The following is a 16,012-nucleotide window of genomic DNA, read 5'->3' on the forward strand; positions in this document are numbered from 1 at the left end:
AGGGTATCGGGAGGGCAGACTCCTGTGTATTGGGAGGGCAGACTCCTGTGTATTGGGAGGGCAGGCCCAGGATATCGGGAGGGCAGGCCCGGTGTTGGGAGGACCGTCCCCACCCTCCTCCACACCCCATGAAGCTTTGGTGAAAATCTGGATTTTGTCACAAATTTGATAGACAATCAGACACACCCATCACCACAATTACGCAGTAATAAAATAAATTTAAACACTTTATTTTTCCAAAGTGCACAAGATAACAAGTTTTACCTGTTAATAAGACAAAATATAGTTAGTACCAATGACTTAACAAAAATAGCAATTATTCATCACGTTTACAGTAATGTATGTTTAATGCACAAAGTGTGTATTAGGATTCAGTGTTGAGATGTTTTGATGAAGCGGTCTCTGCACACACTACAGATCGACGGCATTCGCAAAGGATTCAAGTAACGTTAAAGAGCCGGAGCTAAAACAAGCCGGAGATCCCATAGTCTTTATTCCAAGGTCTGTGGGCCCGATTCATGATTCGTGAGGTTTTTTGGCTGTCACTGCGTCCCGTTTTGAGTGAAAGGCGGCCGATTCTACGGGGATATCGTCCCCACTCCGTTTGCAATGCACGAGCGGCCGATTTTGCCCTTGAGACACGTGTGTTCTGCCACCTCATTCTGCACCGGAGCAACCACCAACTTGGTGGAATTGGGGTCGAGTCCAGCAATGGCACCAACTTGGTATAGCGTTTGAAAACTAATTTCTTGAGAACTGCTTTTTGTGTTTAGTTTGTCATTCCCGCACACACCCTCGATTAGCACGGTTCGCTGTGTATGGTGCGAAAGAAGTTCAACATACATATACATAGTTGTATTTAGTTTTTAAGAAACAGCCCTTACCTAACATGTTGTTGATTTTCTCTCAATACACCTGTGTGCTGAAGTAGTTACTAATCGGCACGTTCTGGTAACGTGACAACCCTTACTAATTGTCTGTCGGGTGGAGGTGGGTGGACAACACATTTACACAATCTATCATGAACAAAATTGGTGCCTAGGGCCTACGTGTTAAACATCTGTCAGTTCACAAGTTTAAGAAAGCCTGACTGCTGACGAGATACTGAACGTCAAAACCGACAGAGTTTAAAATCAAACCAATGCTGTTGAAATTCAGCACTTCCAGAAGGCTGCACACGGATGATGGGATGTGTAAATAAAACACTTTTTTAAAATGTGGAGGAACATACGTGAAAGGAGGCACATCGTCTGCTTATTTGGTTACTTATATACGACGTGATTGGTCAACGTTGTGCACTCCGTCTCCCTGGTAGTGTGTGAGCACCGTCGCGACAGCCGTTCTCAAATAACTTTTTTTTGGTAAAATTTGCACTGCTCGGTGAAATAATTGAGGAAAAGCGCGAGCAAAGTGTACGTGAAGTGGGCCCAATAACTCTTAATGCTAACCCTCGGGGCTTAACCAGCGCATGCTTTGCAAAAGCATATTGGCAACGACATTTAATGACGTAACATATTTTCCTCGGTGATGTATGCAATTGTTGTTGCAAGATGGCACGTCTGCTGCAGCCATTCCCGATTGGCAAGGCAGTGCAGTTCAGGCGGTGTTGCGTCCCTGTGTGTCAAGCAGGGCCCCGATGGCCAGCTGTCACTTAGTGGCAAGTGACATAAACTAAAACTCACCTATCTTTATTTTACCAGGTAAAGCCCACTGAGCTATACGGCTCTTTTTCAGAAGCGACCTGGCCACAAATTATAGCTCAACTAAGTGGCTTTTCGCGTGGAAATGTATAGCAGCGAAATACTCTAAACGCGTGATGTTGATTCTAAATGTGGGGGGGAAAACCGGAGGAGCCGGAGAAAAATCGACACGACCACGGGGTGAACATGCAAACTCCAAACATACAGCAGGCATCAGGGTCGGGATCGAACACACGACCTCCTGTATACCAGGCGAGGGAGTTAACATCTCGCCGCCGTAGCTTGTGCTGGAAACGACAGCGCAAGGAAGCACGCAGCGGGGTGAGCGCTGTGCACCACACTCCGGGTCGCTCTCTTGCAGAAACACGTGGGCGCGCGTGCACGTAGCCCTTGTGTCACTCCACTGCTGGACGAGGGCCTCCCCGTGCCATACGGGCCATGCGGGTTGTGTGGGTTGAAAGAGCGCAGACGCGGGGGGGGGGGGGGGCGAGGAGTACAGTATAGCAATGGATTGTGCTGTACTGCCCTCTGCTGCCCACCGTGTAACCCCGCAGAATCCCGCAGAATCAGCCCATAGCACCTGTTTTGTAACGGTGGCCACCATCCAACACTATCCAGGCTCAAATCCCGCTTATCTTCCAAGATCCCATGCGATCGGGCGCATTCAGGCCGACTTGGTCAAAGGCTCAACGCGCACACAGGACGCATTGTATTCAACAGCTAGCACTGCATGTGAAAGGAATTGCTATCCTCAAAACACGTTTGGACTCTACAACCATTAAACGTTCCTTTGCTTACACTAAACGGTACGCCTTTTGCGTTAAGTTTTCCGTCCTTCCCCGCACCTCCGATTAGCACGGTTGGCTACGTAGGGCGCGAAAGAAGTTCAACGTGCTCACAGGACACGCGTACCGGGACGAACGAGCGAGCTGCGATCCCAGTGGGATCCCTGCGGTCACACGGTTCGAGAACCGAATCGCCTCTGCTTGTAGCGACCGCAGCAAAGGCGTTAACCCACGGAGAGGCGCTCCTCCAGCACTAACCGTGACAAAGCGACGTAGCCCGTAAAGCGCCATTCGGCCTCGAAGCATTCCCCTTGCGAATTCCTCACGCGCTCTGCATCATGAAGCAAGCCCAAGGGTCCTTTCGGGTACAATGCACCGTGCATCTCGACACGCAGGGTGCACGCGACACGGGCAGACTTGGTACACGAGGTCTCGGAACTAAAACGCTAAAGCCAACGGCAGACGGGCACGTTACCGGCAAAAGTAAACAGGTCGGTGTAAAACGGGCCCAGTAAATGCATAAAGTGTACCTAAAGACTGGCAGAGTCAAGAGTAGTGGATCACAAGTGCAGTTTTCAGTTAAATACACGCCAGTGTATTTCACATGTAGTTTGTATTATTATTTCTAAATTAGGCACGTCGCAATGCAATGAATCGTCGATTAAAATTGATTCCTGCAATAATCTATTCTTTAAAAAGTTATGCAAACATGCCATTTCACATACACACGAACGGGCACAAACGCAACTCGACAAAAAATGGAAGAAATGTGAAAACAAACGAGATGGTTGAAAAATATACGAGGCACATTTTTGTTTTTGATTCTTCAATCGAATCACGACCCCGGATAGTGACAATTCATTGAAATGCAGGCAGAGGGAGGGAATACCGGAGTTAAGTGGCCCATGCTTCATGGTAAATAGTGCATACAGCGTGCTATGCACAAAACACCAACCTGCTCCAAGCTCCAACGAGAGGATTCAAATAAATGAAAGGTCTGTGTGGAAATTACATTTAGATGTTTTTCTCCCCGCCTCTAGTAAAAAGATAAAGGTGCAGCCCTGCAATTGCTTGCTCACGCCACTGCTGGCGGCAGGGCCTCCACCAGAGGCAGCTCTAAATCCCCACTCGAGGGAATTCTGGCCTACTCTTCCACGCTGGTCAGACGTCTTGGGAAACAACAGTTGGAGGTTCCCACACTTTACCCCACCACACGAATAACTCTGGTGTACAGTACCCCGTTTATACCGCGGGGTGGACAGAAGCAGCGGCATTTAAGAAACTTGACAATTGTCTCAACTTGCCACACCAGGAGATCAATACGGTGACCTGGATCGTAAGTCTCGTGTGCTAACCATTCATACTTTGGCAGTAGCGGCATACTGCCTAAAGTTTTTACTTAAAATATTGGCACATAATCCTGGCCCTGAAATACAATAACTTCTCATCAGGTAAAAGCTAATTTCTATCATCAGAGCACTCGGCTTCCACGTGGCCAACGTTTCGCAGCCCCACGTCTGCCACCATCGTGAATGATCATCACGCGGAGAGAAGCACCAGCGATCCGCTACTCTCCACTGCGACTTCTACCTGTGGGTGCCCAAGGTGGGTGGTGCAACCCACCCCGATATTGATGAGGAATGTGCCACCTTAAATTGGGGGAAGAGCCAGTTCAAATGCTTGCATAGGCTGGTTTCTTTCCCATCGTAACTTGTTTTGGTAGGATTTATTTGTTTAAAAAAAAAAGCAGGAAGAAAAACCTAGTGTGCGTGTGTGTGTTCATAGTTGCCACCTCTGAAGTAAAAAAAAACACCCAGGATATATCATGGGCATAGCATAAAAAGTACAGGTGGTCCCTCAGTTAACGTCTATAATCCGTTCCACGAAAACTACTCTTAACCGAAATAACTGTTAATCGAATATAGGAATTATGTGAGTCTGCAAGAGAGCTGTTTCCACTGCCAAAACAGAAAACGTTACAATGTAAACAAAGCCAGTCGAGTTCTTAACGCTCATAAATGGGCGTCGCTCATTGGCTGAGGCCGTGGCTAAGCCCCACTTACGGGCGCTCTGATTGGCCGAAATTGTCGCCCGCGTGGATAACGTAAACACATGACATTAATCAGAATGTTCACGTTAAGTCGAAACCGTGGGGTGCTATGGGAGGCGAAACGTTAACCGGAAAACTGTTAACCGATGTCACTGTTAACCGAGGGACTACCGTATATCTCAATACCAGAAGATCGGAGAACTAAACATAAATACATCCGTCTTGGGCGGTGTATTATTACGCAACAAAGAAAAACATCCTGTGAAGACGCCTCAACGAGAGGACCACATTGTGGGAAAACCGCGACGAGCGGCAACCCCTCGTGTGACCGTCCAACCCTCGGAGTCCGGCGACGCTGCGCGTGCAGCGGGCGTCTAGCTGAGCGCGCCGGCCTCCGTGTAGTTGGTGCCCTCCTGGCTGAAAAAGTCCTCGAGCTGCCACTGCAGCGTCTCGAAGGTCGGCCTCGCCTGGTCGTCGACGTTCCAGCACTCGAGCATGAGGTCGTAGAAGGCCTGCGGGCAGCCCGCCGGGCACGGCATGCGGTAGCCGCGGTCCACTGCGGCCAGCACCTCCGCGTTGGTCTGGCCTGTGATGCAGGGGAACAATGCGCTAGCTGCAGCGGACAAGCCTTTCCTCGCAGACCGTGTGACATTTTTACCACGACGGACCGCCGCTACGGTGTTCCCCTGTTAATTTGCGAGCTTGCTGCCCGCGATTTTTGGCTATCCGCGAATGGCATCGGGAACTCAGCACAACTGCTGCATCGAGGCAGAGAGAGAAAGAAAGTGATGAGATCAAGTGACATGAGAGATAAAGGGATAAGAGAGAGAGTGATGAAATAAAGTGATGAGAGATAAAGCGGTGAGATAGAAAGTGATGATGTGTAGCATGATGCATAGCATCATCATAATTTAAGGTAAGTTAATTAATCAAATATATATGTTTTATACTTTCATATTTATTTTAATTCACTTTATGTTTATTATAACCACATTTTTGTATTATGATAATTTTCATGTATTTAATAGCTTATGTATTCATTTAAGATAATTAATTAAAAGAATTATTCTTGTAGGCCAATATCATTATCTCCAAAATTTTCCATTCACAAGCATCTCCGGAGCACGTCCACCGTGAATAACGAGGGAACGCTGTACAAAACTAAAGTTTACTCACAATACGTACAATCGGTATAATGTTACATTATTTTACCAGGTAAGGCCCACTGAATTATATCACTCTTTTTCAGAAGCGATCTGGCCACAAATGATAGCTCAACAAAGTGGCTTATAACGTAGAAATGTATAGCAGCCAAATACTCTAAACGCGTGTTGATTCTAAAGGTGGAGAGAAAGACCGGAGGACCCGGAAGAAAAATCTTTTGCCACCAGGAGGAAAATGTGCAATTATACAGGTGCCAGGGTCGGGATCGAACCCTCGACCTCTTGCATACAAGGCGAGGTTGTTAACATCTCGACACCGCCGTGAAATGGACCTGGACACCGACCCGTGTAGTGAATGAGAGCGTCTGTTCACCGTGAATGTATTGGCAATTACTGAAGCGTCAGATGTTAATTTATTATTGTTGTTAGGCTCGTTTACTCAGGCAGGCCTCATGCTGTTTTTTTTCAGGAGGGCCCTGCCAAGTCTGTGCAGTCGGGGGCGCTATTGCTACACTTTTGAGCAATTTGCAGGGTATTTTTCAGCATTGGGTTGTTTGTCCAATACAACTTTTTGGTTCTTTCGGTAAAGTCACGTAGAAAGAAAATAATACAAGTTACATTGTGTGTGTGTGGTTTTTAGCTGGAAAAATAACTTCAGAAGAACTCAGAGGAAATCCATGCAGAACGGGGCGAAAACATACAAACTGTGCACAGTGTTACAATCGAAGACAGGCCCTTCTTGCTCTGAGGCACGAGTTAATTCATCCCCCTTGACTAGGCTGTCTGTCACATCTGAACTGCCAAGTAATAATAAAAAAAAACATTGAAAAGCAAATAAATCTGCCATGAAATGTCCAGCATTAGCAACGCGATTGCTCTCTTTGTTGACCGCAAGGCCTGTTGCGTGTCCCAGCTTGCGTGGCGAGCATTCCCATTCCCCCCCACACCCACGCACCCTCCTCGCGCCTCCAAAGCCCCCGCGCGCGCGCCGCACCTGGGTACGGAAGTTTGCCGTAGGTGACGATCTCGTGCAGGAGCACCCCGAAGGACCACACGTCGGACTTGATGGAGAAGCGGTTGTAGTTGGCAGCCTCCGGCGCGGTCCACTTGATGGGAAACTTGGAGCCCACCCGTGCCTCATACTCGTCCTCCTGAGGAAGCACAGAGGGACACATTTAGAATCAACGACACGCGTTTAGAGTATCTGGCTGCGACACATTTCCACGTGATCAGCCACTTGGTTGAGCTATCGTTTGTGGCCAGGACGCTTCTGACAAAGAGCTGCATAGCTCAGTGGGCCTTACCTGGTAATATAAAAATATGGTTTTTGTTTTTAACACTCTAAACGAAATAATTTTGTTTATTTTACCAGGTAAGGGCCCACTGCGCTATAGAGCGCTTTTTCAGAAGCGGCATGGCCATCACAAATGATAGCTCAATTAAGTGGCTTATCACGTGGAAAGTTATAAAAGGCAAATATTACACTTCTTGTGGCAAGGTGACTTCTATAAACAAAAAGGAGCAGCAGCAATGGGCTCTCCTTTGTCGCCTGTGATAGCGAAATTGTACATGGAAGATTTTTAAACAAAAGCAATAGCTTCAAGCACACTAATACCATTTGCTTCGTTTAGATATGGGGATGACACGTTGGTGGTCTGACCACATGGCAAAGATACACTGAACGCATTTATAAATAATCTCAACTCGCAAAACCCATCCATCCAGATCACCATGGAAGTGGAAGCTGACAGAACTCGACCATTTCTGGATATTTTGCTCGGACGGGGTAGAAATGGTAAAATAATACAGCGTTTACAGAAAGAAAACGCATACTGACGCCTATCTGAATGCAGTCACACCATCACCCAGTACAGAATACTGCTCTTATCAAGATGCTCATTCATCGAGCAAAGAAAGTGTCATATGGTGACAGTCTGAGAAGTGAAATTCAACATGTTAAAGAAGTTCTGCAAATGAATGGTGACAATGATACACAAATCAACAGGGCATTGAATACCAAAACCAAATCAAATAACAAGAGCATTGAAACTGCCCAAGTAAATAAAACGATCAAAATAACGTACATTGTGGGAGTAACTGATAAACTCGCCAGATGTTTGGAAAAACAAAACATCCAAGTCAGAGTACATAAAATACTAAATTTAATATCTGGTACAAAAGCTGTATTACCGAAGCTATCAACCGCAGGTGTGTACAGGATTAACTGCACGTGTGGAAAATGTTATGTTGGGCAATCAGGACGAATGATCAGCACGAGACTAAAAGAACATCAGAGAAATATTAAATTCTGGCAAATGCAACTGTCAGCAGTAGCAGAACAATTGATTTTGCTAATGTTGAAGTTTTGTGCAAAACTAGCTACTACTGGCCAAGACTAATTAGAGAATCTATCGAAATTTAAAGAAATCAAAATAACTTTAACCGTTCGGATAGCTACCGTCTTGGTGCTGCGTGGAAGCGAATCATCAAGTATCACATTATTTAAATGTATGCCTACAAAGGGCAGCGTACTTCAATAGGGATTACCGTTGGTAGGGCTATTTTAATAAACACAATAGACAGGAAGGACAAGTTCAAAGGGCTCGCATAATGCACATGCATAATGTACGTTGCCTCAGTAATCCCTCCCCCCCCATCATTGTGCAAGAGCGCAGAAGGGTGGTCAACACATCTACGCCTCTATATAAGGAACGAAACAGTAAGACTTCTCTACAAATCTAGCTGTCGCCTGATGAAGCTAGTTGTAATTGCTGGTGAAACGCCGTACTCAGATTGTAAATGTTGTGGCTTGGCTCTCCAACACACCGGTGTGCTGTACTAGTGACGAATTGGCCACGTTCTGTTTACATGACAACCCTTACTAGTTGGCTGTGTCGGGTGGTGGCAGGTTTTAACGACACATTTATATATTTACACGATCTAACCCAAAAACCTCTATTATGGATAATATTGGTCGCGAAAGCCTACGTGTTAAACTTTACAAAACCCATTACCGAAATTTAGAATACTCACGAAAAATAATTGTAAAGCAAAGGGACCTTGTTTGCTGCCATTTTAGATTTGACATTTAGATTTTATTTATTTTTAGCGGGAAAGACCCAAAAAGCTATTTAATGGGCGCCCCAATCGTGCTTCTTGGCATCGTGCCAATGAGATGCCTATATGGCCTCTTGTTGCTGCAGCCCCTTTTTCCCACTTCAGCAATTGTCTCTTGCTGTGGTTGTCCCACCTGATGACGGACGCTTGTGTTGCGCCCGAAACGTCGTGATTTAATTTATTATATGACTTTACCGAAAGAACCAAAGAGTATGGATCCCTGCAGTCACGAAAACTTCAAATCGAGATCAGATGAGGGAGTTTGCATTTGGAACCCTGCAGCCAGAAAACAGCCTGGAAGGCGAAATCACGGAGCAGCTTCTGGAGTCACCTGAACAGGCACCTGTCTCTGCCCTGGGACAAGCCCTGCAAACTGTTTGTGTCACATGTCAATCAGTTGGAACAAGCCAGATTAAGCGGAAAAACTAAAATGATTTAATATGATCCGTAATAAAGGTTTTTTTGTTGAGTTAAATCACGTAAATATCAATGTGTTGTTAATCCGCCACCACCCGACACAGCCAATTAGTAATGTTTGTCACGTAAAAAAAACGTGCCAATTAGTTGCTAGTTTAGCACACCAGTCTGTTGGAGAGTAAACCCACAACATTTACAATTTGAGAGAAAGGTAGGACCGTGGCCCAGTGGTTTGCGCTCTGTGCTATGACACCCAACAATCTTGCGTTTAGTTCCTGGTACCGACTAACATCAGCGGTGAGTATGTGCTCTGTGCACATTAAACTTCTTTCACACCGTACGTGGCCAACTGTGTAATCGGAGGTGATGGGGGGCCAGAACAACAAACTAAAATACAAAAATCAGTTCTAAAAAAAATATAAGCGTTTTCAATCTTACGATGATCTGAAATTGCACGGGTCCCAGTGGCTTCCTCATTTTCCTGAAGGAAGGGTGTTGCAGGCAGGAAGGGTGTTGCAGGCAGGAAGGGTGTTGCAGGCAGGAAGGGTGTTGCAGGAAGGGTGTTGCAGGCAGGAAGGGTGTTGCAGGAAGGGTGTTGCAGGAAGGGTGTTGCAGGAAGGGTGTTGCAGGCAGGGTGTTGCAGGCAGGAAGGGTGTTGCAGGCAGGAAGGGTGTTGCAGGCAGGAAGGGTGTTGCAGGAAGGGTGTTGCAGGCAGGGTGTTGCAGGCAGGAAGGGTGTTGCAGGCAGGGTGTTGCAGGCAGGAAGGGTGTTGCAGGCAGGAAGGGTGTTGCAGGAAGGGTGTTGCAGGCAGGAAGGGTGTTGCAGGAAGGGTGTTGCAGGCAGGAAGGGTGTTGCAGGCAGGAAGGGTGTTGCAGGCAGGAAGGGTGTTGCAGGCAGGAAGGGTGTTGCAGGCAGGAAGGGTGTTGCAGGCAGGAAGGGTGTTGCAGGCAGGAAGGGTGTTGCAGGCAGGAAGGGTGTTGCAGGAAGGGTGTTGCAGGCAGGAAGGGTGTTGCAGGAAGGGTGTTGCAGGAAGGGTGTTGCAGGCAGGGTGTTGCAGGCAGGGTGCTGCAGGCAGGAAGGGTGTTGCAGGCAGGAAGGGTGTTGCAGGAAGGGTGTTGCAGGCAGGAAGGGTGTTACAGGCAGGAAGGGTGTTGCAGGCAGGAAGGGTGTTGCAGGCAGGAAGGGTGTTGCAGGCAGGGTGTTGCAGGAAGGGTGTTGCAGGCAGGAAGCGTGTTGCAGGAAGGGTGTTGCAGGCAGGAAGGGTGTTGCAGGCAGGAAGGGTGTTGCAGGAAGGGTGTTGCAGGAAGGGTGTTGCAGGCAGGAAGGGTGTTACAGGCAGGAAGGGTGTTGCAGGAAGGGTGTTGCAGGCAGGAAGGGTGTTGCAGGCAGGAAGGGTGTTGCAGGCAGGGTGTTGCAGGAAGTGTGTTGCAGGAAGGGTGTTGCAGGCAGGAAGGGTGTTGCAGGCAGGAAGGGTGTTGCAGGAAGGGTGTTGCAGGCAGGGTGTTGCAGGCAGGAAGGGTGTTGCAGGCAGGAAGGGTGTTGCAGGCAGGAAGGGTGTTGCAGGCAGGAAGGGTGTTGCAGGAAGGGTGTTACAGGAAGGGTGTTGCAGGCAGGAAGGGTGTTGCAGGAAGGGTGTTGCAGGCAGGAAGGGTGTTGCAGGCAGGAAGGGTGTTGCAGGAAGGGTGTTGCAGGCAGGAACGGAGTTGCAAGAAGGGTGTTGCAGGCAGGAAGGGTGTTGCAGAAAGGGTGTTGCAGGCAGGAAGGGTGTTGCAGGCAGGAAGGGTGTTGCAGGAAGGGTGTTGCAGGCAGGAAGGGTGTTGCAGGCAGGAAGGGTGTTGCAGGAAGGGTGTTGCAGGCAGGAAGGGTGTTGCAGGCAGGAAGGGTGTTGCAGGAAGGGTGTTGCAGGCAGGGTGTTGCAGGCAGGAAGGGTGTTGCAGGCAGGAAGGGTGTTGCAGGCAGGAAGGGTGTTGCAGGAAGGGTGTTGCAGGAAGGGTGTTGCAGGCAGGGTGTTGCAGGCAGGAAGGGTTTTGCAGGCAGGAAGGGTGTTGCAGGAAGGGTGTTGCAGGCAGGAAGGGTGTTCCAGGCAGGAAAGGTGTTGCAGGAAGGGTGTTGCAGGCAGGAAGGGTGTTCCAGGAAGGGTGTTGCAGGAAGGGTGTTGCAGGAAGGGTGTTGCAGGCAGGGTGTTGCAGGCAGGAAGGGTGTTGCAGGAAGGGTGTTGCAGGCAGGAAGGGTGTTGCAGGCAGGAAGGGTGTTGCAGGAAGGGTGTTGCAGGCAGGGTGTTGCAGGCAGGAAGGGTGTTGCAGGCAGGAAGGGTGTTGCAGCAAGGGTGTTGCAGGCAGGAAGGGTGTTGCAGGCAGGAAGGGTGTTGCAGGCAGGAAGGGTGTTGCAGGCAGGAAGGGTGTTGCAGGAAGGGTGTTGCAGGCAGGAAGGGTGTTGCAGGCAGGAAGGGTGTTGCAGGAAGGGTGTTGCAGGAAGGGTGTTGCAGGCAGGAACGGTGTTGCAAGAAGGGTGGTGCAGGCAGGAAGGGTGTTGCAGGAAGGGTGTTGCAGGCAAGAAGGGTGTTGCAGGCAGGAAGGGTGTTGCAGTAAGGGTGTTGCAGGAAGGGTGTTGCAGGCAGGAAGGGTGTTGCAGGAAGGGTGTTGCAGGCAGGGTGTTGCAGGCAGGAAGGGTGTTGCAGGAAGGGTGTTGCAGGCAGGAAGGGTGTTGCAGGCAGGAAGGGTGTTGCAGGCAGGAAGGGTGTTGCAGGAAGGGTGTTGCAGGCAGAAAGGGTGTTGCAGGAAGGGTGTTGCAGGCAGGGTGTTGCAGGCAGGAAGGGTGTTGCAGGCAGGAAGGGTGTTGCAGGCAGGAAGGGTGTTGCAGGAAGGGCATTGCAGGCAGGAAGGGTGTTGCAGGCAGGAAGGGTGTTGCAGGAAGGGTGTTGCAGGAAGGGTGTTGCAGGCAGGAAGGGTGTTGCAGGCAGGAAGGTTGTTGCAGGAAGGGTGTTGCAGGCAGGAAGGGTGTTGCAGGCAGGAAGGGTGTTGCAGGCAGGAAGGGTGTTGCAGGAAGGGTGTTGCAGGCAGGAAGTGTGTTGCAGGAAGTGTGTTGCAGGCAGGAAGGGTGTTGCAGGCAGGAAGGGTGTTGCAGGCAGGAAGGGTGTTGCAGGCAGGAAGGGTGTTGCGGGCAGGAAGGGTGTTGCAGGAAGGGTGTTGCAGGCAGGAAGGGTGTTGCAGGCAGGAAGGGTGTTGCAGGAAGGGTGTTGCAGGCAGGAAGGGTGTTGCAGGAAGGGTGTTGCAGGAAGGGTGTTGCAGGAAGGGTGTTGCAGGCAGGAAGGGTGTTGCAGGCAGGAAGGGTGTTGCAGGCAGGAAGGGTGTTGCAGGAAGGGTGTTGCAGGCAGGAAGGGTGTTGCAGGAAGGGTGTTGCAGGCAGGAAGGGTGTTGCAGGCAGGAAGGGTGTTGCAGGAAGGGTGTTGCAGGCAGGAACGGTGTTGCAAGATGGGTGTTGCAGGCAGGAAGGGTGTTGCAGGAAGGGTGTTGCAGGCAGGAAGGGTGTTGCAGGAAGGATGTTGCAGGCAGGAAGGGTGTTGCAGGCAGGAAGGGTGTTGCAGGAAGGGTGTTGCAGGCAGGAAGGGTGTTGCAGGCAGAAAGGGTGTTGCAGGAAGGGTGTTGCAGGCAGGAAGGGTGTTGCAGGCAGGGTGTTGCAGGCAGGGTGTTGCAGGCAGGAAGGGTGTTGCAGGCAGGAAGGGTGTTGCAGGCAGGAAGGGTGTTGCAGGAAGGGTGTTGCAGGAAGGGTGTTGCAGGCAGGGTGTTGCAGGCAGGAAGGGTGTTGCAGGCAGGAAGGGTGTTGCAGGCAGGAAGGGTGTTGCAGGCAGGAAGGGTGTTGCGGGCAGGAAGGGTGTTGCAGGAAGGGTGTTGCAGGCAGGAAGGGTGTTGCAGGCAGGAAGGGTGTTGCAGGAAGGGTGTTGCAGGCAGGAAGGGTGTTGCAGGAAGGGTGTTGCAGGAAGGGTGTTGCAGGAAGGGTGTTGCAGGCAGGAAGGGTGTTGCAGGCAGGAAGGGTGTTGCAGGAAGGGTGTTGCAGGCAGGAAGGGTGTTGCAGGAAGGGTGTTGCAGGCAGGAAGGGTGTTGCAGGCAGGAAGGGTGTTGCAGGAAGGGTGTTGCAGGCAGGAACGGTGTTGCAAGATGGGTGTTGCAGGCAGGAAGGGTGTTGCAGGAAGGGTGTTGCAGGCAGGAAGGGTGTTGCAGGAAGGATGTTGCAGGCAGGAAGGGTGTTGCAGGCAGGAAGGGTGTTGCAGGAAGGGTGTTGCAGGCAGGAAGGGTGTTGCAGGCAGAAAGGGTGTTGCAGGAAGGGTGTTGCAGGCAGGAAGGGTGTTGCAGGCAGGGTGTTGCAGGCAGGGTGTTGCAGGCAGGAAGGGTGTTGCAGGCAGGAAGGGTGTTGCAGGCAGGAAGGGTGTTGCAGGAAGGGTGTTGCAGGAAGGGTGTTGCAGGCAGGGTGTTGCAGGCAGGGTGTTGCAGGCAGGAAGGGTGTTCCAGGCAGGAAGGGTGTTGCAGGCAGGAAGGGTGTTGCAGGAAGGGTGTTGCAGGCAGGAAAGGTGTTGCAGGAAGGGTGTTGCAGGCAGGAAGGGTGTTGCAGGAAGGGTGTTGCAGGCAGGGTGTTGCAGGCAGGAAGGGTGTTGCAGGAAGGGTGTTGCAGGCAGGAAGGGTGTTGCAGGCAGGAAGGGTGTTGCAGGAAGGGTGTTGCAGTCAGGAAGGGTGTTGCAGGCAGGAAGGGTGTTGCAGGAAGGGTGTTGCAAGCAGGGTGTTGCAGGCAGGAAGGGTGTTGCAGGCAGGAAGGGTGTTGCAGGAAGCGTGTTGCAGGCAGGAAGGGTGTTGCAGGCAGGAAGGGTGTTGCAGGCAGGAAGGGTGTTGCAGGCAGGAAGGGTGTTGCAGGAAGGGTGTTGCAGGCAGGAAGGGTGTTGCAGGAAGGGTGTTGCAGGCAGGAAAGGTGTTGCAGGAAGGGTGTTGCAGGCAGGAAGGGTGTTGCAGGCAGGAAGGGTGTTGCAGGAAGGGTGTTGCAGGCAGGGTGTTGCAGGCAGGAAGGGTGTTGCAGGAAGGGTGTTGCAGGCAGGAAGGGTGTTGCAGGCAGGAAGGGTGTTGCAGCCAGGAAGGGTGTTGCAGGAAGGGTGTTGCAGGCAGGAAGGGTGTTGCAGGAAGGGTGTTGCAGGCAGGAAGGGTGTTGCAGGCAGGAAGGGTGTTGCAGGCAGGAAGGGTGTTGCAGGCAGGAAGGGTGTTGCAGGAAGGGTGTTGCAGGCAGGAAGGGTGTTGCAGGAAGGGTGTTGCAGGCAGGAAGGGTGTTGCAGGCAGGAAGGGTGTTGCAGGAAGGGTGTTGCAGGCAGGAAGGGTGTTGCAGGAAGGGTGTTGCAGGCAGGAAGGGTGTTGCAGGCAGGAAGGGTGAGGCAGGAAGGGTGTTGCAGGAAGGGTGTTGCAGGCAGGAACGGTGTTGCAAGAAGGGTGTTGCAGGCAGGAAGGGTGTTGCAGGAAGGTTGTTGCAGGCAGGAATGGTGTTGCAGGCAGGAAGGGTGTTGCAGGAAGGGTGTTGCAGGCAGGAAGGGTGTTGCAGGAAAGGTGTTGCAGGCAGGAAGGGTGTTGCAGGAAGGGTGTTGCAGGCAGGGTGTTGCAGGCAGGAAGGGTGTTGCAGGCAGGAAGGGTGTTGCAGGAAGGGTGTTGCAGGAAGGGTGTTGCAGGCAGGGTGTTGCAGGCAGGAAGGGTGTTGCAGGCAGGAAGGGTGTTGCAGGAAGGGTGTTGCAGGCAGGAAGGGTGTTGCAGGAAGGGTGTTGCAGGCAGGAAGGGTGTTACAGGCAGGAAGGGTGTTGCAGGCAGGAAGGGTGTTGCAGGAAGGGTGTTGCAGGCAGGAAGGGTGTTGCAGGAAAGGTGTTGCAGGCAGGAAGGGTGTTGCAGGCAGGAAGGGTGTTGCAGGAAGGGTGTTGCAGGCAGGGTGTTGCAGGCAGGAAGGGTGTTGCAGGCAGGAAGGGTGTTGCAGGCAGGAAGGGTGTTGCAGGAAGGGTGTTGCAGACAGGAAGGGTGTTGCAGGAAGGGTGTTGCAGGCAGGAAGGGTGTTGCAGGAAGGGTGTTGCAGGAAGGGTGTTGCAGGCAGGAAGGGTGTTGCAGGCAGGAAGGGTGTTGCAGGCAGGAAGGGTGTTGCAAGCAGGAAGGGTGTTGCAGGAAGGGTGTTGCAGGCAGGAAGGGTGTTGCAGGCAGGAAGGGTGTTGCAGGAAGGGTGTTGCAGGCAGGAACGGTGTTGCAAGAAGGGTGTTGCAGGCAGGAAGGGTGTTGCAGGAAGGGTGTTGCAGGCAGGAAGGGTGTTGCAGGCAGGAAGGGTGTTGCAGTAAGGGTGTTGCAGGAAGGGTGTTGCAGGCAGGAAGGGTGTTGCAGGCAGGAAGGGTGTTGCAGGCAGGAAGGGTGTTGCAGGCAGGAAGGGTGTTGCAGGCAGGAAGGGTGTTGCAGGAAGGGTGTTGCAGGCAGGAAGGGTGTTGCAGGCAGGAAGGGTGTTGCAGGCAGGAAGGGTGTTGCAGGAAGGGTGTTGCAGGCAGGGTGTTGCAGGCAGGAAGGGTGTTGCAGGAAGGGTGTTGCAGGCAGGAAGGGTGTTGCAGGCAGGAAGGGTGTTGCAGACGGCTGCGGAAGCGCATCTGAAAAAGCGCCGCGCAATGCAGCGACTGTCTTTGTTCCATGGCCGAGTCAAAATTAGCGTGATAATCCAAAAGCGGTCCCGGGCCCCCTCCTCCCCATGCCTTCACACAACCCCCCCCCCCCCCCACACACACAGGAGAAG

At 51.4% G+C, this 16,012-nt stretch overlaps 1 protein-coding gene across 1 annotated transcript in view; it reads right to left on the reverse strand.

Moving 5' to 3' along the window:
* Positions 1-214: 214 nt before the first annotated feature.
* Positions 215-16,012, reverse strand: part of LOC144944603 (tyrosine-protein kinase Src42A-like) — a 39,002-nt gene continuing 23,204 nt past the window's right edge. The window contains 2 exon segments of the mRNA XM_078872909.1: positions 215-5,121; positions 6,693-6,849. Coding sequence (XP_078729035.1) covers positions 4,910-5,121; positions 6,693-6,849 — 369 coding nt within the window. The 3' untranslated portion in view covers positions 215-4,909.

This window comes from Lampetra fluviatilis, chromosome 2 (assembly GCF_964198595.1).
Source record: "Lampetra fluviatilis chromosome 2, kcLamFluv1.1, whole genome shotgun sequence".
In the NCBI taxonomy this organism is placed as follows: domain Eukaryota; kingdom Metazoa; phylum Chordata; class Hyperoartia; order Petromyzontiformes; family Petromyzontidae; genus Lampetra; species Lampetra fluviatilis.